The 27,067-nt window shown below is 37.0% G+C and overlaps 3 protein-coding genes and 1 non-coding gene across 5 annotated transcripts; 3 read left to right on the plus strand and 1 right to left on the minus strand.

The window, feature by feature from the left end:
* The first annotated feature begins 8,658 nt into the window (after positions 1 to 8,658).
* scpp1 (secretory calcium-binding phosphoprotein 1) lies at positions 8,659 to 12,579 on the plus strand. The gene is made up of 7 exons (XM_041784105.1): positions 8,659 to 8,712; positions 9,430 to 9,483; positions 9,590 to 9,616; positions 11,052 to 11,093; positions 11,804 to 11,845; positions 11,953 to 12,012; positions 12,100 to 12,579. Exons 1-7 carry the CDS (start codon positions 8,659 to 8,661, stop codon positions 12,577 to 12,579), a joined length of 759 nt encoding a protein of 252 aa, XP_041640039.1.
* A 1,687-nt stretch (positions 12,580 to 14,266) lies between these two features.
* Positions 14,267 to 14,340, plus strand: trnai-aau. The gene has a single exon. It is a non-coding gene; the product is annotated as a tRNA-Ile (tRNA).
* Positions 14,341 to 14,810: 470 nt separating this feature from the next.
* aptx (aprataxin) lies at positions 14,811 to 17,339 on the minus strand. 2 transcript variants are annotated; one of them, XM_041785439.1, is made up of 7 exons: positions 17,134 to 17,339; positions 16,681 to 16,727; positions 16,259 to 16,534; positions 16,074 to 16,133; positions 15,744 to 15,970; positions 15,390 to 15,493; positions 14,811 to 15,303 (listed from the first exon to the last, which is right to left on the minus strand). In XM_041785439.1, the coding sequence occupies exons 1-7, from the start codon at positions 17,261 to 17,263 to the stop codon at positions 15,149 to 15,151; spliced, it is 999 nt and encodes a 332-aa protein (XP_041641373.1). In that variant the 5' UTR covers positions 17,264 to 17,339; the 3' UTR covers positions 14,811 to 15,148. The 2 variants fall into 2 exon arrangements, with proteins under 2 accessions (XP_041641373.1, XP_041641374.1); XM_041785440.1 differs by lacking the exon at positions 16,681 to 16,727 and having other exon boundaries at positions 16,259 to 16,417.
* Positions 17,340 to 18,424: 1,085 nt separating this feature from the next.
* dnaja1 (DnaJ heat shock protein family (Hsp40) member A1) lies at positions 18,425 to 27,065 on the plus strand. Its single transcript, XM_041786150.1, has 9 exons — positions 18,425 to 18,536; positions 21,140 to 21,291; positions 21,464 to 21,653; positions 22,658 to 22,762; positions 23,026 to 23,253; positions 23,344 to 23,458; positions 23,748 to 23,863; positions 24,505 to 24,605; positions 24,947 to 27,065. Exons 2-9 carry the CDS (start codon positions 21,160 to 21,162, stop codon positions 25,178 to 25,180), a joined length of 1,221 nt encoding a protein of 406 aa, XP_041642084.1. The 5' UTR covers positions 18,425 to 18,536; positions 21,140 to 21,159; the 3' UTR covers positions 25,181 to 27,065.
* The last annotated feature ends 2 nt before the right edge of the window (positions 27,066 to 27,067 follow it).

Consider the following 27,067-nt stretch of genomic DNA (forward strand, 5'->3'; position numbering starts at 1 on the left):
CCTTTGTATTCGGCACAGTGCTCACACTGTCCACACTCACTGGCACAAACACTTTCAAACTTTTTTTCCTGGGGGGGGGGGGGGGGGGGTCGATGGTGGATGCGCTGGGAGGTCCTAGGACCAGAGAAATACAAGAGTGGGAGGGGGAGATGGATTTGCTCTGGATTTTATTTGGAAATTACATTATGACTCATCTTATTCTTTTTCTATTTTTATGTAAAATAATTCAAAGTGAGAAGTTTTCAAGTATCAGCTTCTGGATTTGGGCTTATTTTATCACAATTAAAGCCCTTTCTGTGCTCATGAACATTGCTTGTTTTGAGGATATTAGGAGTGAAGTGTGGTGGGTTTTAATTTGAACCAAGACACACTAAAAAGGGAAGCATACCACAAGGGTTATGGTTAAAAATGAAAGTAATGCAGATTTTTGTCCACTAGAGAGCACTCTATCATAATCCAGCAGTCAACTTCTCTGTCTGCAGTTATCACAGATAACCAGTGCTCATGACAGAAACACAGAAGATAAGACAGTAAAGTCAGATTATGTTTAATACATGCTTTAGGTTTTTACTGTCATAAATGTCACAATTGAAAACTGTAAAAGTCTGACAAATCAGTAAAACTCCTTCATTGTAAACTTCTTGAATAGATGTTAAAACAAGTCTCAATACTTAATGCATTTAAAGTCGAGTCAGGAGAATCAAATTGGTCATAAAACTAGTTGAATTTAATAGTGATGCCTCTGTATGAGCTGCAAAAGCAAAAACAGACAGGTTTTAAAAGGGACAATTTATATAGTCTGATACTACAATAATGATTTTATAGTACTATTCATTCATACCGTCTTTAGTTACTTTTTGTTCTCTGATTCATTCTTTAGTTAGGCAACTCATTTATAAATAGCATATTCGTAAGTTACCACTACTTACCTTCAAACTCAAGTTATAGTAAACCTTTATTATCCCTGAGGGAACAGATCAGGGATAATACTTTAAAGAGCCAAACTGTTGAAAAATACAGATGCAAGAGCCACAATCTTAGTGGTGAAAAGCTGTGAAAATGGGTTAACGTGGCAATAACGATGAGTCAAAATAGTAAAAAATGGTCAAAAAGGAGCAAAGAAGTGGCAAAAGAAATGGGCAAAGTAGGCATAAAATGGCAAAAACGGGGTAAAAAAATTTGCAAAAATGGGAAGAAAAAGTGGTGAAAATGGATAACAAAAAACATGAGTTACAGGTGCCAAAAATAGTCGAAAAGCAGTAAAAACGTTGCAAAATATCAGTGAAAAGTGACTAAAATGGACAAAAAGCAGCGTGAGTAGCAAAAATAGGAAAAAAGTGGAATTCAGTGGCAGAAGGAGGCTTTGATGGGTGAGAAATGGTAGAAAAAAAGGCATATAAAGGGGAAAAAAAAGCAGAATAAAAGAAGAAAAAACTGGTGAAAAGGGCAAAAACAGGATAAAAGTGACAAAAATGGGCAGAGTGGCAAAAAGAAGTGACAAAAATTGACTTTAAAAGCAGTTAAAATGGATTTAGAGTGGCAAAAAAGGATAAAAAAGGGTAAAATTGCAAATAAGGGTAATGGAAATATACAGACAAAAATATAGGGATTGACAATTATAGCCAGCTACACAAGAGTGGGAAACAAACTGATTAATGTAACTTGTAATGAATAATTTTCTAGGTCAGAGTTGATCTTTTCAAGCTTTTCTGGGGGAAAAATATTTTGAATAAAGACATAAAAGAGCCATAAATCATCACAAAAGAGCCATGTGCGGCTTAAAAGCCATGCATTGCTTATCACCAGATCAGATTATTAATAAGGCCAGTAGAAGCCAGAATAAATGAACTCTTAGATCTTATTGTTCTACATATCAGTACATGAACCTGCAACCAGGTGGCAGCAGCCTGTGTTCAGAAGGTAAAGGATGACTCTGATCAGCAAGGCTGGCTTCGGCCTTCCCTCTGGCTCTGGTTCTATAAAGGAGAGAGAGGTCTTCAAAGTTTATCCCTGAAATTTTTCCACACATTTTGACACTACTGTTAGTTCAATTCAATTCAACTTTATTTGTAGAGCACATTTCATACAGGCATATGTAACAGAAGTAAAATGCACATCTGTAGTTCCCTGTTTTATTTTTGTTATAATTACACAAAATTACCTGGTAGTTATCCACAAGCCTGAGAGAAACTCTGAAATCCATGATGCACTATGTTGTTTGTAGCCCCTCCTTCCTTTGTTTTCTTCTTCATTGGTTGTTTGCATATATTCTTTTCGCCCCCTCTGAAATGACTCCCAGTGGGAGAGGTGGGTGTCCATTGTTTTGTTCAAGTTTCTATCTGTTTCCATCTTTATGTTAAACGTTATATCTTGTACATGTTTTAGTTCTTATAATGTCTTTAGTTATTTTTCCACTTGTTAACATGTTTATTTGCTTTAAGTTTCTTCTCTCCTTAGTTTTATTGATGTTTGTTTGTTTGCTGCGCACGGTAAGCTAGCTCACATGTGCAGCATACACAGTTAGCTTGTGTTCACTTATGTCAAACTTTGTCATGTACTGTATTTCTGTTATGTGTAGGATATGGAGCGGGCTGTGGCTCATGGGAGTTTCTGTCTTTTTATATTGTTTGCCAGGTACGCATTGTTCGTTTTGTAAATATATTTTATCCATGACGCCCTCTGAAATGACTCCCAGTGGGAGAGGATATGGAGCGGGCTGTGGCTCATGGGAGTTTCTGTCTTTTTATATCGTTTGCCAGCCAATAAAAGTGGTCCGAGTGAGAGATCCAGTGTCGCAGTCTCTTTCCATCCACCAAAAACACAACGCAGAGATATTGCCACCGGTTACACGTAAACTCAATGTGCTTTACAGAAGATTAAAAACAAACAGAAAAAGCAATCAGCAATTCAAGACACACACATATGTACAGTGCAAGTCATGTGTACACAGGCAAAATGCCAATATGTTGTACTTCATCTAACAGTCAAAGGCATAAGAGAAAAGCAGTGTTTTAAGACCACTCTTAAAAGAACTTAAAGTGTCTACCAACTTGAGGTCAGTTGGCAGCTTATTCCACAGAACAGCACCATAGTGGCTTAATGCACCTTCACCTGATTTGCATTTAACTTTAGGCACATTTAGAAGGCCCATACCTGAAGATCTGAGCGACCTGGTTGGGTGATTGTGAGTGAGCATGTCAGAAATGTACTGGGGTGCCATACCATTCAGTGATTTATAAACAAGAAGTAGCACTTCAAAATCGATTCTATATTGGACGGTAAGCCAGTGAAGATTTTTCAGAATGGGTATGATGTTTTCTGTTTTCTTTGTTGCTGTTAGAATGCAGGATGCAGCGTTTTGGATGAGTTGGAGGCGATTTATTGTCTTTTTTGGAAGTCAAGCATAGAGAGCGTTACAGTAATCTAATCTGTTGGATATGAAAGCATGGACCAGTTTTTCTGAATCAAGCTGAGACATGAATGATCGAAGTTTGGAAATGTTTTTTAAATGGTAGAAGGCTGCTTCGGTGATGGCAGTTACATGTCGTTGAAAGTTTAAGTCTGCATCAATGATAACTCCAAGATTTCTGACATGCTCACTGTACCTAAAAGGAAATGAAGATGAAACCGAAATGAATTCTTGTCCCAGTTTGTGTGGACCAACTAGCAGGATTTCTGTTTTTTCTGTGTTAAGATGAAGAAAATTCTGTGACATCCAGTGAATGACAGATCCTGAGAGGCCTATGGAAGTTTCAAGTCTATGGAGTAGGATGTTATGGTCAATCGTATCAAAGGCAGAGCGCAAATCTAATAACACTAAGACGGATAGTTTGTTTGAATTGTTGTTGAGTTTTAAATCGTTGATAACCTTGACCAGTGCTGTTTCGGTGCTGTGATTTGCTCTGAATCCTGATTGGTAGACATCATACAGATTGTTATGGGTAAGGTAACTGTGTAGTTGATAGTAGACGACTTTTTCTATGATTTTACTGACAAAGGGAAGGTTGGAGATGGGCCTGTAGTTGCTAATTATTGATGGATCAAGCTTCTTATTTTTGCGTAATGGAGTGATAACAGCGTGCTTTAGAGAAATGGGGAAATCCCCAGACTGAAGAGATGCATTGATAATAGAGAGTAGATCCTGTAACATAACATGAGAGACACACTTAAATAATTTTGGAGGAATGGGATCGAGAGAACAGGTAGAGGACTTGAGGTGTTTGATAACTTCCTCAAGGTCATTAATGTTCACAGGCTTAAAATTGCACACGTTGTTCTGGACATTTTTGTAAGTTGAGGAACATAGAAGGTCAGAATGACAGAATTGTCTATATGTATATTAAAATCACCAGAAATGACAATGTGGTCATAGTCAATGGATATTTTTGAAATCAGTTCAGTAAACTCATCAATAAATCCTTTTATTAGTTTAGGAGGGTGGTACACTGTGAGCATAATTGTAGAAACAGCAGACTTAATAACAACAGCTAAGTTTTCAAAGGTTGAAAATTCACCAAGACAGACAGTCTGACAATCTAGGTTGCTATGATAGAGAAATGCAGTCCCTCCATCTGTTTTGTTTTGTCTTGTACAGTGTGAAAATTTGAAGTTAGTAGGTGCTGTTTCAATCAGCTCTTTGTTCCCAGTAGCATCCAGCCATGTTTCTGTGAGAAGGATGCAGTCCAGTTTATTTTCATAGATTATGTCATTAACCAGAAATGTTTTGTTAACCAAGGATCTAAGATTAAGGAGGGCCAGTTTCAAGCAGCAGGTGGGGGTTGTGGAGTCTGATTTAAGTGCTGCAGTTTTAATTTGGATTTGATTTTTAACATGAATACCGTGGTTGCTCACAGCCTGTCTAGATTTTAAAATCCTCTTGTCACTGATTCTGACTGGAATCGTGGCAGGACGGGTGGATGACTGGGAGAGGAGACATTGGTTGAGTCGGGGGGGGGCTATGCACAGATGTTGGTAGTGACAGAGAGTTTAAGAGTGATGGACTCAAACCAGCAGAAAGTTAAAATGGAATCAATAAAACAAGCCTTTACACAAATGGTGTCTGTGTTAGCATCAGAGGACAAGTTATTGTCTGTAATTGTGCCAAGATATTTGTACTGGTGTACAGCTTCAGCAGCCTGGCCATGAATAAAAAAAAGGGAAAATAGATGGAAGCATTTCTTTGGTTTTTCAAAACACGTATATTTAAGGATGAGCACTCACACACATCAACAAAATCATTCACCACAGAGCTATGACAAGTGTCCTGGTCAATAAAAGTGGTACAATCACCTAACTGGCAATATGACAATGTGCCTGCCCTCATTTTGACTGCAGCACTCCTCAAGATGGCCGATTACCAAGTTAAAAAAGGTACATATTACATATAACCAGCGGAAAGTAACTTATTACATTTACTTAAATTACTGTAATTGGGGAGGGGGGTGTCTTTAGTGTTGGAGTTATTTGCCAGAGTCAACTGATCTGAGCTCTGCCGACTGTGATTTCAAATCTGGAGGGATGTGTGGGTGGAGTTTTGCATCATGCCCTTAGGCAGTGTTTAGATGCATTTTATATGTGTTTAGTTGTGGTTGGATGTTACAATGATCCCCTGCTCATGTTTCTGGTGTTGTTGTTTTTATTGTTAGACATATTTGCATCATGAGTGAAGTTATCCACTGAGCTAAAGTCACCGTGTGTGACTTTAGGTGCTCCTAAGCACACAGAACATTCTTCATCAGCTTGCATTGTCCTGAATGAAGTTGACTCTCTATTTTGTTTTTTGCCAGAAGAGACCCACCTTGCCACAGATTTTCAAGAGTAACTGCAGCTCTCATATTGTAAAATATTCAACACTGAAATATATTTTAGTATATACTTAACTCTATTGTAGAGGTGTGACAGTAATTTTACTTTAACTTAAGTAACTTTAACCAGAGTAAGTGTACTTTTACAAGGGTGCAATACTTTTTTCTTACACATAAATTACATAGTTTTTACCTTCTTGCTTCTTTTTGTAATTTCCTTTATATCTGAAAAGAAAAATTCTCAAAATGTATTGTGTTTTGAAATCTTCCACAATAATTTGTTTTCCATCTTACTTCTTACTTAGGCAATCGTTATTACTGAGTAAATCGCTACATACACTCAGAAAAATAATCTTACCAAAAACCTGGACTTTGAGTGATTAAATTACATGTACATTTTCCATGTATTTTTACTACATTAGTTTAAGGTCAAATTTAACTGTAACTTTGGTCATATTTCATTGAATTAGAGTTATGAAAACTTGAGCATAAAGGTTAAGTGTTAATTTAATTACTAAATGTAAATTTCAGTTGATCTTTCACATAAACTTTATTTGTTAATTTAAGTACACTTTAAATAAGTTTTATCTTCCCTGAGCTGGAAGCAAACCAATAACCTTGTTGAGAATCAACAGGATTAACCCCTTCACAACTGTGCAGCTTATACATATGTCATTAGTTATCCGTGTCTCATTTGACTGTGCTGCTGCCTATCTTGGCCAACACACTATTTAAAAACGAGATTTCTAATCTCAGTTTTTTTTCATGGGTAAATAAAGGTTGAAAAAACGTAGAATAAAATAAATATATTTGGCTTTATGGACCTGCTGCCAGCCGGCACCTGACAAGCTGTGCATGGGGCATGCATGTATTTCTGCTTATTTTTGTCTCATAATAATCGCAAGCAAGATTTCTACTTGATTACTGAAGCCTTATTGTCCTTTCCGGTCAAACATGAACACTGACTTCAAAATGTAATCTAAGAGTTGTTTCACTGCATTGTATTGCATCAGCCAGTCATGACGTTACCTTTGCTATTGCACATGTGCCCAACCTCCTTTCAGAGAAAGTTAGAGCAAACCCATCCGATCACATAGAGTTTACTCAGATTGTTTTAATTGAGTTTATGCAAAGCATATTTATGTTGGGTTTAGTTATTATCATTGAACAACATTTAATTTGATGTAATTTAGTTGCACTTCACCCAAAAATCTGTTAAGTTTACTCATTTTTTAAATTTGATTTTATATGCAGGATATTTACATATTGTATAGCTATAATGATTTAACATTTGATTAGATATAATTAACTTAAACTTTACCCCAAAATAAAGCTTAACTATTACTAAGGCCCAGAATCTTTTTTTTAGTATACTTTCAGACTTACTTACTTACTTACTTACTAACTGCTTACTTTTTCACTGACTCATTTAGTTACTTAAGTACTCACATCAATCTGATTGTCTAGAGTAACAAATGGTTTCTAATTAAGATAGTGGATTAGATGTTTCTAGTAGCATTCTAAAGCACAGGTGTTTTCTCCATAAACTGACGATCATTGACCTCATGACGGTCCTTTAGGGTCATACATCCCAAAAACTGAAGTGACCTTGGAGCAGACATTGTTGACGGCTGGTCTGCGTGCAATAACAGGCATCAATCGTCGTGTCCTCACTCCTCCCCTTCTTTCCCAAAGCAGGAGACCTTACAACCACTGTTAGCTGTGGTTTTGGCAAACAGCTCCAGACTGCTGAACATCCAGTCTAATTACATGTTTCTACTCAACGGCTGAAATCCAATGTGAGGTTAAACAAGGAATTCTGTCATCTCATTTTAGGCCTAACCATATATGGACATCCAGGAAGCAATTATGAGCTTCAGGGAGGGAAACATGGAAGTCTGTATTTAGCTTTTCTACTGTACATGCCCTCTTTCCAAGAACAAGAACTATTTTCACAAACATCATGCCACACTGAGGGACAAAAGGTTACAAAACACAGTTTGAGTTTTGAAATAAAGTAGACCAAGAGTTTAATTCAAATGCTTGATTGCTGTCACACATTTTAGCCTCCTCATCTGATGTTGAATCTGCCTTGAAAGGAGGCGCTACCTCTTACCTGTCCACATTCATATTACAGTTCATGAAATTCCAAATTAAACAAATCCGACTAATTGAAGAAGAAGAGAAAACAGATACTTCACCGGAAACAAGCATGACCCCGTCTGGCCCTCCTTTCCTCTCTGAGTGGGTGAGTTTGTTTTCTCTACAGGCCACAAACCCTATGGTTGAGTACGCTAAACTGTATTTCACTGACGACTTCAGAGGGGGTGGAGGAAACTCAATGAAACTCCTGTGTGTGTGTGTGTGTTAGTGTGTGGATGTGTATTTGTGGTCGTGTCAGCGTGGAATCACTGTCATGCCACTAGTGTGTGTTTGTTTTCTGCTTTTCTTGCTGGAAAAAAATACACCTTTGGCGTGCCGACAGCCGGAAGGAAGTGATGCAATTATGTCAGTCAAGGTTACATATATATGGTGGAGTTAGGAGTTCCCTTCAGCATTTGTACACATCGAGGTTTTGCTGCTTCGTCTCTGGATTCTCCTGTTTGCTGCTGACATACACTGAACACAGCTACTACTACTGCTGCACCTTTAACACACGCTCCAGATCGTACAGAAAGGTACGGACAGCAGTTAATTGACTAATTAGTGTTCCTGTATGTATTTTGATCTTGATTCTTTGGCTTAGCATGTTTAAAGTTCATTTTCACTTTTTCTTTCCATGTTTTAAGTGTAAAAGCAGAGCAAGTGATTTATTATGAGTAATGTGACTTACATCCTCCATGTCCATTACAGAATGAAGTTTATCATATTCACATTTTTCCTGATTGGAGCTGTTTTTGCCAGCCCAGTAAGTATTAACATTAGGGCATCTAACTCATGCTGTTCAGTGAAAATATTCAGCACTTTAATACGCATTTTACATTAAGAATGTGCATGCTTATGATTCCACAGCTTTATCTAATGTTTGCTGATTTTATGTCAATCATATCTTAAAAAGTCATTTTCTCACTTTTTAATGAATTATTACTTATCCAGTTTCAGCCATAATATTGTAAACAAGCATTATTGTGCTGCAATATTAGTTTAATTTTTGTCATGTGAGCTAAAGAAGCCAAATTAGAGCCTAATATATGTATGTCTCCTCTTTATAATAATGTCCTGTGATTTCATCCTAACAGATTTCTTTCAGTGCTGTTTCCTTATCAAGTGAGCTCGACTCAAACTCTGTGAGTGCCATCTCTGCCCATTTATTCATTGACTCTTTTAGTTGTTCTTGAGAATGTATTTACACACAAATCATTTGAGCGTAGTCTGTTTTTTTCTGGCAAAGCCAGCGGAAAACTTAACAATAGGTGTGGTAACTAAAAGATTCTTCAAACCTCAATAATACTCCCATCTGAGTGGCCTATTGTCTGCTGAATGTGTGGGCTCATTTATGCCGCTTGCTCTTGTGAAATAAAAGGAGCTTAAATGAATGGAATGATTGTTATTGTCAGAATTACACAGTGTAATTAAGTGCACTTTGGTTTTAAATGTACTGTTTTTACTTGTTTTTCTTCTCCAGACTGAAAGTCTGTCTGTTTCTCAATCGTCTGAAAATGACACCTCAGAGCTTCAGGTAAACTCAACGTTTATTCCACTAAAGTCAAAATGATTATTATGAGATGGAGATGGATTTAAATGCATTACAATTATAATTTTAACTGTTTCTATTTCTGTTGTAGAGCTCTGAAGAAAATATCTCTAGTCTGGTAAGTTACTTTCATTTTTTTTCTTTAGATGTGATGCTCTGCATGACACTAGAAGCAGGTTACGCAGTGGTGGTTAGCCGCGTTATCCCACAGCAAGAAGACGCTTGGTTTAAATCCTGGTCAGGCAGGGCCTATCTGTGTGGAGTCTGCATGTTCTCCCAATGCATGCTTCTCTGCACTGGAAAACCAAACAGCTTAAACATACTCAAAATATTTGGTGAAAGTGATTGAGCCAAAGGTTTGAGGTAGTGGAAATGTTTTTTGAGTAGACTCAAGTTAATAGGACCTAAAACAGCAGAAGCAGCTCATTACTTAAAATCAACTGAAATTTCTTTCACATGGTTTAATCTTAAACTTGCACGCCGAGGTAGTCTGACTTTAGCAAGAATGACTGAAAGATACACACTAAACCAGGAAGGCCTCTTCCATCATGTTTAGTGCAAGGTTATTATAGTTAACTAAAACCAACTAAAACTAAAATGTAAAAATAATTTAGGTTAACTGAAACTAAATAAACTAAGCTTTACATATAAAATAAGAATTAACTAAAACTGTATCTTGCACTAAAAAAACTAACAAAAATGAAATAAGGGACAAAATCTCCTTAGTTTAATTCTTTAACACTAGCATACTGACTGACATAAACACCCAAGCCTGGAGAGAGTAAAATCACCTGATTTATTGAAGACAGCTTCACACAAGGGTAATTTTAGGTCTAGAGCTGTATACAAACATTAAAATCAAACAATTCAAGCAATTCAAGTAAAAAGTGAGGAGAACTTTTGGGTCTTGCCCCTGACAGGTGTCCCACATTTTTGACAAAACTAAAACCAACACTACAGCTACTTAAAACTAAGCTAAAACAAAGGATTTTTACAAAATACAATCTAAACTAAAGAAACAGCAGTGCAAACTAATTAAAACTAAACTGAAAAATGAATCAAAAGATGAACCAAATAAAATATATAATTAATAACATTCAAAAATGATTATAATCTTGGTTTAGTGAACCATCTATTGGATGTTGTGGTTGTTCTCGCAGGTGAGATTTCTCTGACTGAATTCTGGGAAAACTATGCAGAATAAGAAACAATTGTCAAATGACTTAAGTACATTGGCAAAATACTTAAAGTGATCGAGTGCTGTTTACTAAATCTAAAATATGTTCAATCAATACAAAAAAATAGAGCTGATTTAGCTATTTTGTATTTTTAAGTTAACACAACTCATTTTTTTAACAACCTGTTTGGTCTTATAGTCAGGGTACCCTGACTTCCTCTTAGCTCAAAGACATGCTAGCTAGGTTAACAGGTGACTCTAAAATTGTGATTGACTGCTTAAAGAGCAAAATTGAATAATTTTGGTTATTTTATTGTGTGCTGTAAGTGTTTCCTCTTGTTTACAATATCAAATCCCTTTTTGTTGTTGTTTTCAGAGTTCAGAGTCCCAATCAGATGAATCTACATCTGAGGACACGGTAGGTCAAATGTTTTTTTTTTTTCTTTTTTAATTTTTGTTTCATTTTTGATAACATCTAGCATGATTGTTTAGGTGCAAACTTGTACTTAAAATGACAGTCGCTGCCACTAAAACAAAAGCAGACACCTATATGCATGCTATGGACAGTGTGCAGTTATCCACTCAATGGTATTTCTCTGGATGAATCATTTACACTTAAGCACCGTATCAAAATCTCACAGGCAAAATCAGATTTCTGTGCAGAACCTGATGATTTTCCTCCTTACAGACAGCAAAGTAGTTGAAGCAGTATTTCTGTTTGTGTGGGATTATGGGGATATGCTGCAGACATGTTGCTGCTTATCTGTCTGCTCTTAGATTCATAATCAGGGATCCCTATGACACTCGTCACTATATTCTATCAAGGTTGAACTTCTCTGGCACAGAGGCGTGGCAAAAACTTTGTCCGGTGGGTTTACAAGGAATTTTGAAATTCTGCTTTTAGCCTCTTTGCTTTTGAAATGTGAAGTAATTAACAGCTCACAAGACTGACACTGAAGTTTCTCTAGGTTAATTTAAGAAAACGATCTCAAACCACCACGCTGTGCAACCATTTCACTGAGTTTCATTCTGTCTGGGTTTAATAGTGAATGATTTTGAAGATTTAAATAAAGGTTAAATAAATACACATCGTTTAATAGGGTAATGTGTCTTTTTTCCCACAAACAGACTTCAGAGGAGAGTAACAGCGAGTCAGAGGAGGACAACGGGGTAAGAATATTAAATCAAGACTTTTGTCTGCATGTTTTATGTTAATTTAGTGCACAGCATCCCTCTTGTCTCTATTGATCTCACTTTATCAAATCCTTTTTCCACAGTCGGACTCTTTGGCTGAAACCAGAGATGACAGCATGGGCAGTGAGGAGAACGTTCGAAAGGTGGGCATGCTCACTTGCTTTGAAACTTTGTCCTTCCTCAGCTAAGACGACTTTTATGACAATATTTCTCACTTGTTTTTACCTCAGAGGGTCCAAGTGTTCGCAAGTGTCCTCAAAGTCCTGAGTGCAGAGGATAACAGCAGCACAGAGGTCAAGAGTCTATCCACTGAAGTGACTGAGAAACAGCAGAAGACGAACCTGGCTCAGGGTCACACAGACCTACAGCTGGTGGATTCTACCTCAGACAGCAGCGACAGCACCAGTGAAAGCGCAGACACCAGTGACAGTACAGAGGAGACAGCTGCTACCAGTGACAGCAGTGAGAGCAAAGAAAGCAATGAGACCAATGAGACCAGTGAAGACAGTGACAGTGCCAGCAGAAGTGAAGAGGACAGTAATGCCAGTGACAGTGCCGAGCTGGAGCAGGTTAAAGACTGCGTGAACGGGACTCAGAGCTGTGAGAGTGAAGAGTATTTCTTCAGCGACATAGGAGATGATGCCCATTACTCTGTGGACAATCTGATGGTTCCAGATGATGGTGAAAGGGAGTTCATGCTACGGAGATGATCACATCTCGCAGTTTTTTGTGTTTTCCCACTATGAACTACAACACCTGCCTGAAGAGTTCAGGACCACATATGCCCATCGCTTCTGAATGTTTAATTTCCAGTATCATTTTACCAGCATCTGATTGATTTTGTATGGTATTATTTTAAAATTTCTAGCCTAGGCAATTACTTTGTTTTGATATAAACTGAATAAACTAATAATATAACTGTTGTGTGGGGTGCGTGCATGTTTTACGCGTAATTATAGGCATGTGGGGGGGATCCCTGTATGTTTGCTACTTTACAGAGAAACATCTCATTTTTGAGTCTTAATAAATTTAATTTTAAAAACCATTTTTGTAGACAAAAGTTGTAAATGAAGCAATTATTAGATTTAATTCAAGTCACCATATTCCTAACAACATGCAAAGCCAAGTCCATAGACCTTTATTTTTAGGGCCAGAGCACAGACCTTGGAGCGAGGACCCTATTGATACTGTAGGTGTCCTATCATTATTTCTTTGGCTCTTCATGGCTTGTTTCGGGAGCCTTAACATGCCTAAAAAGTCCAAAGAACCTTCCAGAATAGTCCCCTAATTAAATTTTTTGTATTTTGGTGGAATTGTGAAAGTCCATTGCACGGGGGCCCCAAATGTGACATAGGGAACTGGGACACATGTATCAGGATTAGATGGGGGGGGTCCTCTTGGTTCCATCATCTAAAATGCACAGGAAGTGCACTACAACAGTGAAAGGTCAAATTCTGGTCATTTTTGGCTGTTTTGGCCAGGATCCCTTGTGTCACACGAAGGTTCTCCATCTACAGTTTTCATTGGATTGTCTCAAAGTTTTTTGTGCTTATTTTAGACAAGGCGTACATCCAAAGTTGTTTGAACTGTGAGTTTTCACCTTAAGGTGGGGCTGTGCAAAACAAAACACGCAAAACATTTTTCAACAGGGATGATCAAATATTGATCCTGAATCCATTTATGTGTCAATATCATCACTTTGCTTGCACACTCAAAAAAAAAAAAAAAAATGGCAACCTCTGCACATGCACTTCTATTTTAAATTTCACCCCTAACTTTTTTGGAAAGTTGGCAGCCCTGCTTATCATGTAGTCAATATATTTCTTAATAAGCCATATTCATTTATTTATTTAAATGTACAAATGTCTACTTTTAGTTTCTGGTCTTTTTGTAAAGATAATGGTGTCTTGTAAGCCCATTTGGGCTGGGCTTATTGTTTATGCATGACACAATAATAAAATTTAATCTAACCTAATCTAATGTACAAAGTTACAGCTAGCTGCATTGACGTCTTATTTTTAATCATAGAAGGGATTTAGGCCTCGTTTTAACATATAATATCTTGAAAATAAGATGGCTGGCTGGATATATATATGGGGTGAATTTTCCTTATATCAACTGTGATGCGATGTTTTTGGCTCGAATTGGATACGCTCATTGTAGTTTCATGTAGCATTAATTTTGCTAGCTATATCTCCGGGTTAGTTCGTCTAGTTTATGTAACTATCTACAGGAGACTCGTTTAAGGAAGCTTGAATGCAGGTGGGACGTTGTAAATCGAGTGAGCGGTCTTTGAAGTTATGTATTTACAGGTGTAAATTGATTTAAATGCACAAAAACGTCCTAGGTCATCAAATTTGCTGTCTACAATTTGCTTCTTTTTCAACTCTTGAGTCAGGCCGGTTAGCTCAGTTGGTTAGAGCGTGGTGCTAATAACGCCAAGGTCGCGGGTTCGATCCCCGTACGGGCCATAATAATTCTTTTCCTAGTCGCAATCAATGGACTCAATGGAGTTCTTTATGATTGAGGTATTAACGACAAGCCCATATAACACATGCCATAAAGAAATTAGCTGCAAATGACTGTTTACAGTTAGCCACAGCTATAGTCCTGTTTGCGTCCGTGCAGTAGATGGCGACAAAGTAGATGAAATAAATTAGATGGCCTCTTCTGCATTTAATTGCATCATTATGCTTTATAAAATATACATAAGAAGTATAAGAAGGTTTAGGCTATCTCCTAAACGTTAAAGGAAAAGTTGAAGGCAAGAGAAAAAATGTCAGACACTGTCAGCAAACACTGGAGAAAAAAAAAGTTATCAGCCTCATACTGCTAATGCAGTGTGTAGTGGCAGCTATCTGTCCTATTTAAATATTTTTAACAGACACCAGCTATCTGTTACACTAGTGGAGAGTGCATTGGGGAAAAATATCATCCAGGATTCAGTTCTTAGAAAAGTTTATTACAAGAAAATGAAACATCTTTAAAAATATGAGAACATCAGATGCAACACAACTAAAGAAATCAAACATGCAATTAATTAATCTTTAGAATTAGCCTCTGATTAAGTTTACCAATAAATGAAAATGTAAACATAAAACCATATTTCTAATGGGTATTGTGGTTCTGTCATATTCAAACTTTCAACAGGAAATAGTCCAACAAATGTTTATAAAACTAAAACTAGAATCAATTTGCGAATAAAATGTCCACCAAACTGCAATTCACTGTTGAACCGATAAACTTCTGCAGCATTATCTTCTCTTCTAGCTGGCCTTCTTAGCTAGGAAGGTGAGACTTTAGGTGTTCCTTCAGAGCAGGGATTGTGGGAAACTCTTTTCGACACACATGGCAGCGGAGAGGTAGTTTCAACAACTCACTGGTTCCCTCTCTGACTGCGACCTTTCCATCTGTTTCAAGCATGTTAATCACATCTACAGAAATGAGGAACACAAAGGGTGTAAAAAATAACTTTGTAGTGATGGACACACTGAGCATCTTAGGCTTAATTTGCTCTTACCATGTGACTCAATGAAGTAGTCGGTTGTGAAAGAGTTCCAGTGCTTTTTGTTCTTCAAGCAGGGGGAGTCAAAGTCTTGGCTGATCACATGGAGGTGTACATGACTGGAAAAGACAGCGCACACAAGATCTATTTATTTTTGTGGCAAAATGTTTCAAGGAAAATTCTGGAGGTCTCTCAGTAAAGTAGTAAATTTATGTGAGAAATCACTGATAATCTCCAAAATATAAATGTATGACATAAAGGCATAAAGGCAGTGCAATTGTAAAAAGCAAATTTTATATAGTAATTTAAATATTTCCTTAAAATTGATCACTTTATTGTAACATCAATATCTAAACTCTGATTGTATACCTCATACTGGGGATGGCATGGTACCCTGTGCGGAAGCGTAGTGAGCTCTTATGTGGACACTGCTCAACCATCTGCTCAGCAACCTTCTGCATGTGTTTCAGCAGGTCAGTGTGCTCCCCACGCAGTGCCTTCAGACTGGAAATGGACTGCCACGGCAGGACCAGCCAGTGGTAGCGAGCTTTGGGGTATTTATCTTTGATGACCACTACTTTATCATCCTTGTAAACCTGGAAAAAAAAAGTTTTTATCCAGCCTTTCTCAGTCACACAAAACAATGTTTGGTAGTTACAAATGCAGGAACTGTACTTGTCCTTATTTTAATATAGCTACCTGCATTTTTGGGTCCTGCATTGACATCTTCAGGCCTTGGCTCCAATGTCCGAAACTTTCCTGCAACAAAAAAGAAATTAAAGTTTTTTTTCTTATTTTTTTTTACGTAACACAGTCAGACTAACCTTTGTTTTGAGCCTAATATACACCTTTCTAAATCCAAAATTCCCTCTGTGTTCTCTTACATTGCTTTTTGTGGCTTCTTGGTTTTGTTGTGGCACAAACTCTTTATCTGTTTGTTTGACTATTTTTGGAGTGTGAGCCTCTTTGTCACTCTTTCTGTCCTCTGAAGGCTCTCGTGGTCTTTTAGATGCACAGCTGTCCCCAGTTGGATCCTCCTTGAACTGTACAACGTACGGGAAGAGCTGATTGACAATATGAAGCTTCTGTCCTGGCTTCATTTTGACCTCATTGTCTTTACCAACCACCACAGAGTCTATGGATGTTGGGTTCAAGCCCAGCTGTGAAGTAAAGAAGTAAAGGGAGACATAATGTGAAACACTCGTAGTAGGGCCTTCAGTAATCAGATTAAGGTTATTTAATAATTCTCACTCTACATATTTCTTTATGAATGAGTTAATTCAGAGTAAATCAATTTCTATCTTACCTGTTTAACTTTGACATAACCTTTGTTGCATTCGGCCTTCAATTCAACTGGGTGAGAGGGGACATTTGCACAAATTTACGTTTTTAAGGTAGTATTTTGACTTACAAACAAAACAGGAAAAAAATAACAGCGATGTGAATTATAGAACTACGATTGAAAAGCTACAATGAACCCTACAGATTAAAAACTAATGCTTGAAGACCCATAAAAATGAACAAACGATCTGAAACAGCATATTTGCGTGTGAAATACATGTGCAATACATTTAAAGACGCAATTATAATTTCCTACTACAGTTATTAACAAAGTGCGCACCTGCTACAGCTTTAGACTTACTATTCCTAATTGTAAATAATGAAGAAATATAGTTAATCCTTTCTGTGATTATCTTTTAGGCATTTTAATTTGTTGCAAATGCCGCGAATGCATCAAATAGAAGGGCTTTACTGTTACCTTGATGTCGCGAGCACTTTTTGTCTTTAATGGTAGTTTCTGGACCTCGGCCCAACACAACTGCCTGTAGATGTGGCAGTTTAATGGGTTTATGACTGCCCTCCTCGCTGATAAGCCAGCAAATAGGCATTTTATCATCTTATGTAGCTATTTCATAAAAGTTAGAGGACTGTTTTATCCCACGTTTGTTTTGGTGACTACTCTCGTCGCAGGCAGTTAACGTCACTGGATCCGCAATTATAGAGAAGTATATCTAGATGCCGCCTTGGTCACTACTGTTCACAGAAGCCATTTTTAAGGGGGGTAGCCACGTTCAAATTGAATTTAAATCCTCAAATCTAGGTCCATCTGTCATTTAGTATTCATAAATCGCTGAAATGCAGGCCTACTTCCAAGCCGTAACACAAACGTCAGACATGATACAGGGCACTTGACAAATCAAAAATGCAGGTTTCCATCCAAAAAATACTGATCAAATATAAGATTGCTGTTTCTTTAATGTACACTGTTGCAATGGCTATTATGTGCATGTACGGAGAAAATGTTGCATTATGCAAAGGGTAATGCATTCACATGGGGGAAAAAACTTGCTTTGTATTTCCAAGCTAATGACATCATTATCCAACAGAGCCTGTTATAGACGTTCATCAATGCAAAAAATAAAAAAAAAATCCACATCCTACTGTTTTTTGTTTGTTTGTTTGTTTTGTTTTGTTTTAATTTTAATTAAGTTTTCTTTTCATTGTAAAACTGAACTCCATAAGGTTTATGTACTATACGGTAAGCTAAGGTTTCATTTTCTTGGCTAAATTTCACATTTTGAGAAAGAATGTTTAAAAATATTGATGTAGTCCAGCCTTGCGCTGCATCAGGTTCCCAAATGCTTTGCATGTGGCTCCAATCCACCAGAAGCAATAGCTTTATGTTGTTTTTTTACTTGTGAGAAAAAGACAAACATTTGAACTTATGAGAAAAAAAAAAGTCAGAATTCTGACTTTAATCTCAGAATCTCTGACTTGTCTCTCACAAGTAAAAAGAAAAAAAAGCATCTCAATTTTTTTTCAGTGGCCCTAATCCAAAAAATAAATGCCATATCCACCTCGATTTCGGGGACAATTGTCACAAAACGTATTCTGTTTTAATTGCCCATAAAAGTATGCGTCATGGGTTGACCTCCTACCGTCATGAAGTCACATTCCACGCTACCCCTCTCCAACGTGGCTTCCGGGTTGAAGCTGAAGGCGGCATCTATGTGCAACAAGTCTAGATCCAGAGTACAGTGTAGCAGAGGGAGCCGCACGGAGCAACATCGGACTGGAGGCGGGTGAGAAGGTTCTGGAAGAGGCTCTGTGAAGGGAAGGGTCCCCTAAATTTGAGGATTCGAAATAGTGTCCGCACAGAAGGTTGGAAACTGTTTTTTTGTTCTTTTGTATTTTTATCTCCATTGTCACACAAAATATGTTTAGTTTATCCGTTAGATAAGCTAACCTGTTAGCATTAGCCAGACGAGCAGTTGCGCTAACGCTAGCTAAACTGCGTAGGGCCTGATAGAAATGAAACCTCGTGATTTAACGATGAGCACGGTAACAGGTAGTGGCAGAGTTATAAACATGAATTAAGATGTAAAACAATAAAACACTTGATTGAAATAAATCGTGTTCGTTTGCTACTGTCTTTAATTTCACTCCACCAAAACAATAACGATATACAGAATGATTACAATACAATGCAGCTGATTTTGATTGTATTTTGATTCGTTTTTACTGTCTGCCACTTCATCAGTAGTCTTCATTACAAGCTTACTTAAATGTTAAGCTATTTGTACCCCTACATACTTATCTAAGAGCTTTAGCTATTTTTCACACTGATTTCAAATAAAAAACAAAAGTCATATATCTAATGAGACACGATTTTAAGACCAGTAAAATATGCTACGTCATTAACTTGACAATAATGTATACATGTTTCTTACATGATTATCAGTGAGGAGTATCTTATATTAAGTGACGAATGTAACTCTTTAAATAAGTTCATATCTGCGTTTTAATATTGGAGCTCTTGAGTGTAGGGTATTTACCTTTTTATGACGTGTAAAACTTCCACCTTTGGCATAATAGTGATCAGTTTTCTCCTAAAGGACCCACTTACCTATTTGTTTTATGTTTGTGTCCAGTCTTGATAGATGGCTGTGGGCCTCTGAAATTTCCAGCATAACAATGAGAAGATGTCCTAAACTGTATAAGGGATGGCCAGTATATCTTTATATGAGTTAACAGCGATAATGATAGAGATTTTACACAGTTCAAAGGTCAGCAAAGTCACATAACACTCTTTAATCAAGCGAAACTAATGCAGATGTGTTTGCAGCACCTCTAACATGTTCAATTAAAACTGAATATTGTAGTTTGTAAAGGTAGAAATTATTATTTGTCTTATTTCTGTCCTACTGTAAACTCTGAGTTACATGACTATACGTACAACTATGACAGTCTCTCCTATGTATCACAACATGAATAAATGCTTTGGTTTTGTATTTGTGAGGGACCTTCTCTTCTTTGTTACAACATAAATGCATGACACGGATTTTTCTTAACCCTTACAGGGTTAAAAAGTCTTGGAAATTAAAAATGTAAGCCCTAGAATATTATTGTTGGACATCCCAATACTTCTTTTTCTTACTTTTGTGATTTATATGTATTTTATTCATTATTGTGTTAAAAATCAAGGTCAAGAAAGCGACCATTTATGGTTTCTTGCCTTTTTTTGGAAAAAAAAATCCATGAAGTGATGCATCTTAAATTGTTAATGGCAAATAAACACCTAGAGTCTAATGAGTATTTACTTCCACATTTATAAGTTATTTAAATACAAAATATTCATTATGCAAGACATGTTGAGGTTGCTTTAAGATTCTGATGTCTTAGAGGCAAGACATGACTAGCTTCAGGACACTGAAGTAGTGGTGATATCAACTTTTTTTATCTTATAATTCCAACAGGACACTTATAATTATCACAAACATTGAAGAACTAAGTGAATTTTTAGCAGTGATAAGACTCACAAAAAAATAAGACATGATTTAAGCCATTTAAGTGTAATAAACCTGTTATACTGTTGTAAAACTGACTAAAGTCGCATACATTTCACTATTTATACCACTTGTTTTTCTTTATAATTCCACCAGAAAATGTGAAAAAATGTTACAAATATTAAATTCCCAAATTAATTTAAGCAGAAATGAAGCTCACAGTAAAAATAATAAACTGATATAAAACAAATAGGTATAATAAAACTGGTATAATGTTGTAAAACTGACCAACAATCACAGCTATTTTATAAATATACCTAGAAAATGTCTATAAATAAATAAATAGAGTTTACCACTGGATCACTTTTGAATTTTTTTTTACAAACCTCTGTCAACATCCAACTACACTATAGATTAGTATTCTCCTACATTATAATAACTGATATGGCTGTTAGATGACTTGGCCATATGCCTTAATATTGACAACAATTTACACCCCTATACAGGTCAAATATTGTACCTCCATTGTCATGCTGTAATTTCAAACAAAACCTGTCATGATATGTATTTCTGCTATTCAGCCTCCTAATGTGTGAGTTTCATCAGCCTATCATGGTTGGTAAGGATATTAGGGGCATTTGTTTGGGACCAAAAGAGGCCTAACGCTGCATTTTTTGAGTTCTGGAGGAAACAGACTGGCTGATCTCCACTGAGTGGCTGAGAAAAATCCTTGTTCTGTTGTATCACAACAAGTTGAGGGGGAGGCCACAAAGGAGGTTGATTGAAGAGACCACATATGGTTCCTTGTCCCATAAAGGGTTAACTTGGATCAAATTTAATTTCTCTCTAATTTGAGCCACTTTGTTTGGGACGTGTTAAGAGACTAGATTTTGGTGGGGAAGGTCTTCTTATGTAGTTCTGACGGGGTTGTAAGTGATTTAGAGCTCAACATACTGATGATATTTTTGTCTCTTTTAGGTTATTCAGTGACGACAAACATGGTCAAGGAAACAGGCTTTTACGACACATTAGGTGTGAAGCCTAATGCTACTCCTGATGAACTGAAAAGAGCCTATCGCAAGCTAGCTCTGAAATATCACCCTGATAAAAATCCTACAGAAGGAGAAAAGGTGGGTCCTTTTTTAATGATTGTTTACACTTAGAATAGCAGGGTTGTTTCTCTTTGAGAAATGAAAGGTTTAACAATGAAAAATATATTTAAAAAAACATGAACTTGGCTTATTTTGTTACAGTGGTTTCTGTTCTCCTTAAACTATGCATTCTGGTTTCTTTTCTTTATAGTTTAAGCAGATTTCACAGGCCTATGAGGTGCTGTCAGATGCCAAGAAGAGAGAGTTGTACGATCGTGGTGGTGAGAAGGCCATAAAGGAAGGAGGGGTTGGTGGAGGTGGCGGTGGGGGCTTTGCATCACCCATGGACATCTTTGACCTGTTTTTTGGTGGAGGTAGTCGCATGCACAGAGAGAGAAAAGGTAAGAAAATATTGCAGAGATAATCACTTAGTTGTGTTTTTTGTGAGAAAATCGCCCAGTTATTAAGTTGGAGACAGCCTGATCTTAGAAGAAAGAACTGGTTGCAGTGATGAAAGATGTACGTAGGGTCAAACTCAGAAAAGGTTTAATCAAGTATTAGCTGTTTTGTTTTGTTTGGGCAACAGACCCAGAATACTCAGCCTGAAATAAAGCAGCAAATTATCATTTAGAGTGACCCAATTTTTGGCAATATGCTCTAAATCTGGCACAAACCATTCAGAGGTTTTGCAGGATAATTTTTCTCTTGAGTCGCTTACTGTTAATCTGTTAATCATCGCCGCTCTAATGGGGCCCAGCTGATTAGCAAGCACAGCTGCTATTTTGAATACCAGAATACCAATAACTGAATACAGATAAATAAACACAGAACAGGGAAAATCCACAGGGGATTTATTTAATGTTTGTAAAAATGAAAATTACACTTGATTATTTCAATTTTTACAAACTTTCAATAATTCATAACCCCAGTCAAATTAAAAATTCCCGTGTTCCTCCTTCTGCTTGTGTTATAGAAGTTAAAACATGAGGCAGAGGATTAAGGATGGCAAATGCTTGTAAGAAAAGTGAAAATGTTAATGAGATATACTTAATCTGAATTATCTGTGACTCTGTGGTGTCTTAAGAAAAAAGAAAACTAGCCTGAGATTCAAGTTAAGATGTCAACAAGGTGTCATCACCCAAACACTGTTCTGCTTCTCATTCATGGTTCAGGCGTGACGTTCCAATGACAATATTTGTTGAATTTATATTTCAGTATGAGCTTGCACTTTTGATGTTATTGATTCTACATTTTTGGTGAAATGTTGAATATCTTTAAGCTTCATGAAAGTTCTGTTTTATCTGTGACATCAGATATCAGAAGATATTGATATTTAGGAACCCTGTTGCTGAAGTCTTATTCCTAGAAGCAGCATTACTGAAATTTATGATTTGTCTTGCTCCAGGAAAGAACATTGTTCACCAGATTACAGTGACGCTGGAAGATCTTTATAACGGAGCAACAAGAAAACTTGCTCTGCAGAAGAACACTATTTGTGAGAGATGTGAAGGTACGTCTTTAGCTGTGGAAGTTATTCTCTGCTCTTGTTTAGCGCCCGTCACTGGACTTGTTTAGTAATCTAAAAAGACTCTCTAGCACACAACGGTCCAAGCAGGCCATGAAAAGGCTCTTTGTCCAGTAACCAAACACGTCAGTCTTGTAAATGTAATCCAGTCTTTTCTCACCAGGTCACTAGAGTTCATATAATAAACCAAATAGCTTTCATCTTTGTTCTTAAGTATGCTGACTCTGCTTCCTTTTTTTTCTTGGCAGGTCGTGGGAGTCGGAAAGGGGCTGCACAGATGTGCATGACATGTCATGGCACAGGCATGCAAGTCCGCATGCACCAACTCATACCAGGTATGGTCCAGCAGGTGTCCACAGTGTGCCACAGCTGTCAGGGTCAAGGACAGAGAATCAGCCACAAAGACCGGTGCAAAGCATGTGCGGGGCGAAAGATCCTGCGCCAGAAGAAGATCCTGGAGGTCCACATTGATAAAGGTGAGAGTGAGGGTAGATTTAAGCTGAATCAATCTATAGCTTTTTAAACATTGACCCAGATCACACAACATGTGCACTTACCTGCTGCAGGAATGAGAGATGGCCAGAAGATTGTTTTCCATGGAGAGGGAGACCAGGAACCAGGAATCGAACCAGGTGACATCATCATCGTGTTGGACCAGATAGAGCATCCACATTTCACCAGGTATGAAATTTTCAGGTGTCTTTGTTTCTGCTGAAGTCCCTTTTGGCTGATAAAGTGATGATATGAAACACCTAAAACAAGAACAATGCACACATACTGCTCCTTATGTGTGCTATATAAAAGTGGCTTCCCTGTCTAGATCATTACTTGTACTCTTGTTTAACTTTTAGTTTGTTTCATGATGAAAATGATCCGATATTAAAGAAAAGAACCTCTGTTTGATAAATCCACATTCATTGGGCACTCCGTCAGTTTATCTCTATATTTTCCAACTTGCTCTTATCTTCAGGAAAGTAGATGATCTGGTCATGTCAATGGAGTTACAGCTGGTTGAAGCTCTGTGTGGATTTCAGAAACCTGTTCAGACACTAGACAACAGAACCCTCCTCATCACTTCACACCCAGGTAAACAATAAAATCAGGTGCACAGCTAACGATTTGAATGTTCAGTTTTTTTTATTGACAACTGCTTTAATAATGCATGATGTATTTTTCTCAGGTTAATATTATACAGTTTATATTGAACATCAGTGAGTTGATAGACAGATCTGTGTGCTGTACCTATCCAGAAATAGAGGATAGTGCTCAGGGCTTAATCTGAAAGACACATCTTGGTTTCTATAGCTAAGATGCTAAAATGCTCTTATCATCTTTGTTTCTGACTCTATCCACTCTATCTGTCCTTTCAGTACATAAAGGCACAAAGGAACTCAAAATATATAAAGATTTTTTAAAGAAGATCTAAAAATATTAAAAGTAATTATTTAGAATAAATTCCTTTCATTAAGCAGTTTATTTTAGGCTACTGGGCTTAAACTTCCCATCGGTAAAGGCTTCTTTAGAGCCCCCAGACTCTACTGTAAAACCTTAAAAGATAAATAACAAAGTTGTTTCTAGAAAATTTGTTGATTTTAAACATAAATGATAACTGAAGCTGCATTCAACAGACCTTGGCTATGCTGCTTCAAAGTACAATGTTGTACGATATAGTATTGATAATTATAGATACACTTTTTGTGTTTGTTTTTTTGTTATTGTTTTTTTAGGAGAATTGATCAAGCCTGGAGACACAAAGTGTGTCTTAAATGAAGGGATGCCGATGCATCGCAGACCATTTGAGAAGGGACGTCTAATCATTCACTTCTCGGTAAGAAGGGTTTTTTTTTTTCTTTATAATTGCCTTTTACTGACTTTTCTTCCTGTTTAGTGCATGCTTTCTGGAAAAGCTAATAATTCCATGTCAGCCACCTGGACACACAAACGTCTGAATTAAAGTGCATCTCTTTTCCTGCAATAACAAACTAAGCAATCCCTTACCAATAAAGCGGTCTGCAATATTTCTGCTCTGAATCCCCTGATGTCTTTTGTTTTGCTGCACTAAAAATAACACCAAACAAAAGATGAAGTCAGTTTTATACTTAGAAATACCTGAATATTAAACTGACAGGTCCTATTACAGAAGAGTTACACGTGTGTTTTTCCTTTCAGGTGGTGTTCCCGCAACCCAACTTTCTACCTGATAACAAGCTGAAGGAGTTGGAGAGCTACCTCCCAGAGAAGCTGGACCCAGAGCAGCCAGAAAGCATGGAAGACGACCTCTACATCTACGCCGACCTTGAGGACTGTGACTTTGAGAACAGAAGGCGACACAACCATCAGTACTACTACATGGACGAGGACGACTATGCCAGCACTGGAGGCGTTCAGTGCCAAACATCTTAAACGTCAGCCCGGGTTTTTCTTATTCAAGAAGCCCTCCTCCTCATCTCTAAAGCAAAGCACCTTTCTGGAAGTTTGTGCACTTTTTATTTAATTAATTGTCTTAAAATCAGAAGTGTTTACTCGTCTAAGTTTACTTTCAGGCTGAGTCAGACCTGTGTCCCATCACCCTCCTGATTTAACGACATGGTTTTGGACGGACTGGAGAAGGAGAGTCCAGGTGTTTTTATTTTAGTTTTTCCAATCACACTGTGATAGAGACGAGGGTATCACAGGGACTTCAGAGAAAAGAAAACAAAGACTGCTTGCTTTTTATGCAGTTCCACAGAAAATGATGCCAATATTTATGTAAATTAACATTTTTCAGAGTGTTACAGTCAGAATCAGCTGTTGTAATTAACCACTTGTCTACGTGTTCAAGCTGTTGTGTGTGAAGACTCAACATGTAAATGGTGGCTGAGGCAGATGTGCATTCAGGCTTCAGTTGAACATTCATGCTGTTTTACCCTATAAAGGGCTATTTTCTAGACATTTCTAAACAATGTTATAAATGTGAGTTGGGGGTTGAAAATGATTCAGGTGTGGCAAGATGTAGGATGAAACCACTAAAAAGTGGATTATGTTGAAATTAAGTTTAATTTTTCCACTTTGTAGCTCTAAATGATAGACTGATGGGATGAGCTTTCCTGGAAAGTGGGATACTTCATTTGTAAATACATCACAGTTGGGATAAGCCTCATACTTTAAGTCTGCAGTTGATTATGGGGTCAGTATTCATACGAGAAAGATAATAAAGGAGTCACTTTATTTAAAAATATAAAGCCCAAAAGACTTGGAGAAGGTCAGAGAGCTTGCGTATTTAAACATGAGTCTGTCTAACTTGATTTTCTGTTCAAATAGTAGGTGTTTTTTCTTTTTTTTTTTTTTTTTTTTTTTGTTATGAGAATAACAAAATGCTTCATTTAACAGGCCTCTATAAACACTGATGGCCAAAGTTTTCTCTCGTCTTACAAAGTGTCAAGTTACTCCCAAGTTTAAGTGGCTTAATGTTTTGGTAATTGTTTTAAAGTTGACTAATTTTAGTTTTTTTAACGGTTGTGATTTTAAAATCCAGAAACTGAAGTGTTCAGTTGTCTCTCTGGTTGATCTTTTTCAGAAACCTAGAGAAGATATGTCCATATTTAGTATAGTTTTCCCATGATAAAAAGAAAGTTTAAGTTCTTTTCTCTAGATCTTAACTCTTTTATGCCTCTATCTTGGGTGAAGGACTTTGGTTTTCCTCTGTTAACAAGTTTATTTTATCAGTTTATTTCAAGTTTATTTTAAGTTTAAGATCTCAAGAAATCAAGTCATTATCCCGATAACGTCATAAATGTTGTAGACCTAAAAAATCAACTGCATTTCAACTTATCATAGGGAGGACAAAAATAAAATCGAACTGAATCTTAGGACTAAATCTGGAGTTGATTTAAAATAAAATCTGTAAAGATAAACTTTTTACTCAGGCTGTTGAGTTCATCCTTTGCCGTTTTTGCAGTCCTTATTGTAAATGCCAAATGTATCAGCTGAAGGTTATTTGGGACTTCAGATCTTCACACCTGATACCTCATTGAAAAGTCTGCCTGTTTGAAAGCCTTATAAACCTTAAGCTACTTAACAATTAAGTTTGTTTTTACAGTTATTCATTTGCCTTGGATATTTCAAAGAAAAACTCACTCTCACCAGAATGGAGATTTCTTAGTTTTTTAAAGGGTGCTCTTTAAGCAGATGCAAATTTGAGTCTTGCCTCAAATAGTGTTGTCTAGTTCTCTCTCTGACTGTATTCATGTAAGGACCAATCATCCACTTGTTTATGTTTTCTAATTAAATGCAGTTTGATGGTCTATGATT

Source organism: Cheilinus undulatus, linkage group 4, assembly GCF_018320785.1.
Source record: "Cheilinus undulatus linkage group 4, ASM1832078v1, whole genome shotgun sequence".
Lineage (NCBI taxonomy): Eukaryota > Metazoa > Chordata > Actinopteri > Labriformes > Labridae > Cheilinus > Cheilinus undulatus.

Coding starts and splice junctions, on each gene's coding strand:
- scpp1 (XM_041784105.1), top strand. CDS start 8,659: ATGAAGTTTATCATATTCACATTTTTCCTGATTGGAGCTGTTTTTGCC. Junction 9,484..9,589: donor ATGACACCTCAGAGCTTCAG/GTAAACTCAACG, acceptor TTTCTGTTGTAG/AGCTCTGAAGAAAATATCTC. Junction 11,846..11,952: donor AGTCAGAGGAGGACAACGGG/GTAAGAATATTA, acceptor CTTTTTCCACAG/TCGGACTCTTTGGCTGAAAC.
- aptx (XM_041785439.1), bottom strand. CDS start 17,263: ATGCCTATTTGCTGGCTTATCAGCGAGGAGGGCAGTCATAAACCCATT. Junction 15,971..16,073: donor TGCAGGACCCAAAAATGCAG/GTAGCTATATTA, acceptor TTTTTTTTCCAG/GTTTACAAGGATGATAAAGT. Junction 15,494..15,743: donor CATGCCATCCCCAGTATGAG/GTATACAATCAG, acceptor TGTCTTTTCCAG/TCATGTACACCTCCATGTGA.
- dnaja1 (XM_041786150.1), top strand. CDS start 21,160: ATGGTCAAGGAAACAGGCTTTTACGACACATTAGGTGTGAAGCCTAAT. Junction 21,654..22,657: donor CATGCACAGAGAGAGAAAAG/GTAAGAAAATAT, acceptor GTCTTGCTCCAG/GAAAGAACATTGTTCACCAG. Junction 23,864..24,504: donor CCTCATCACTTCACACCCAG/GTAAACAATAAA, acceptor TTGTTTTTTTAG/GAGAATTGATCAAGCCTGGA.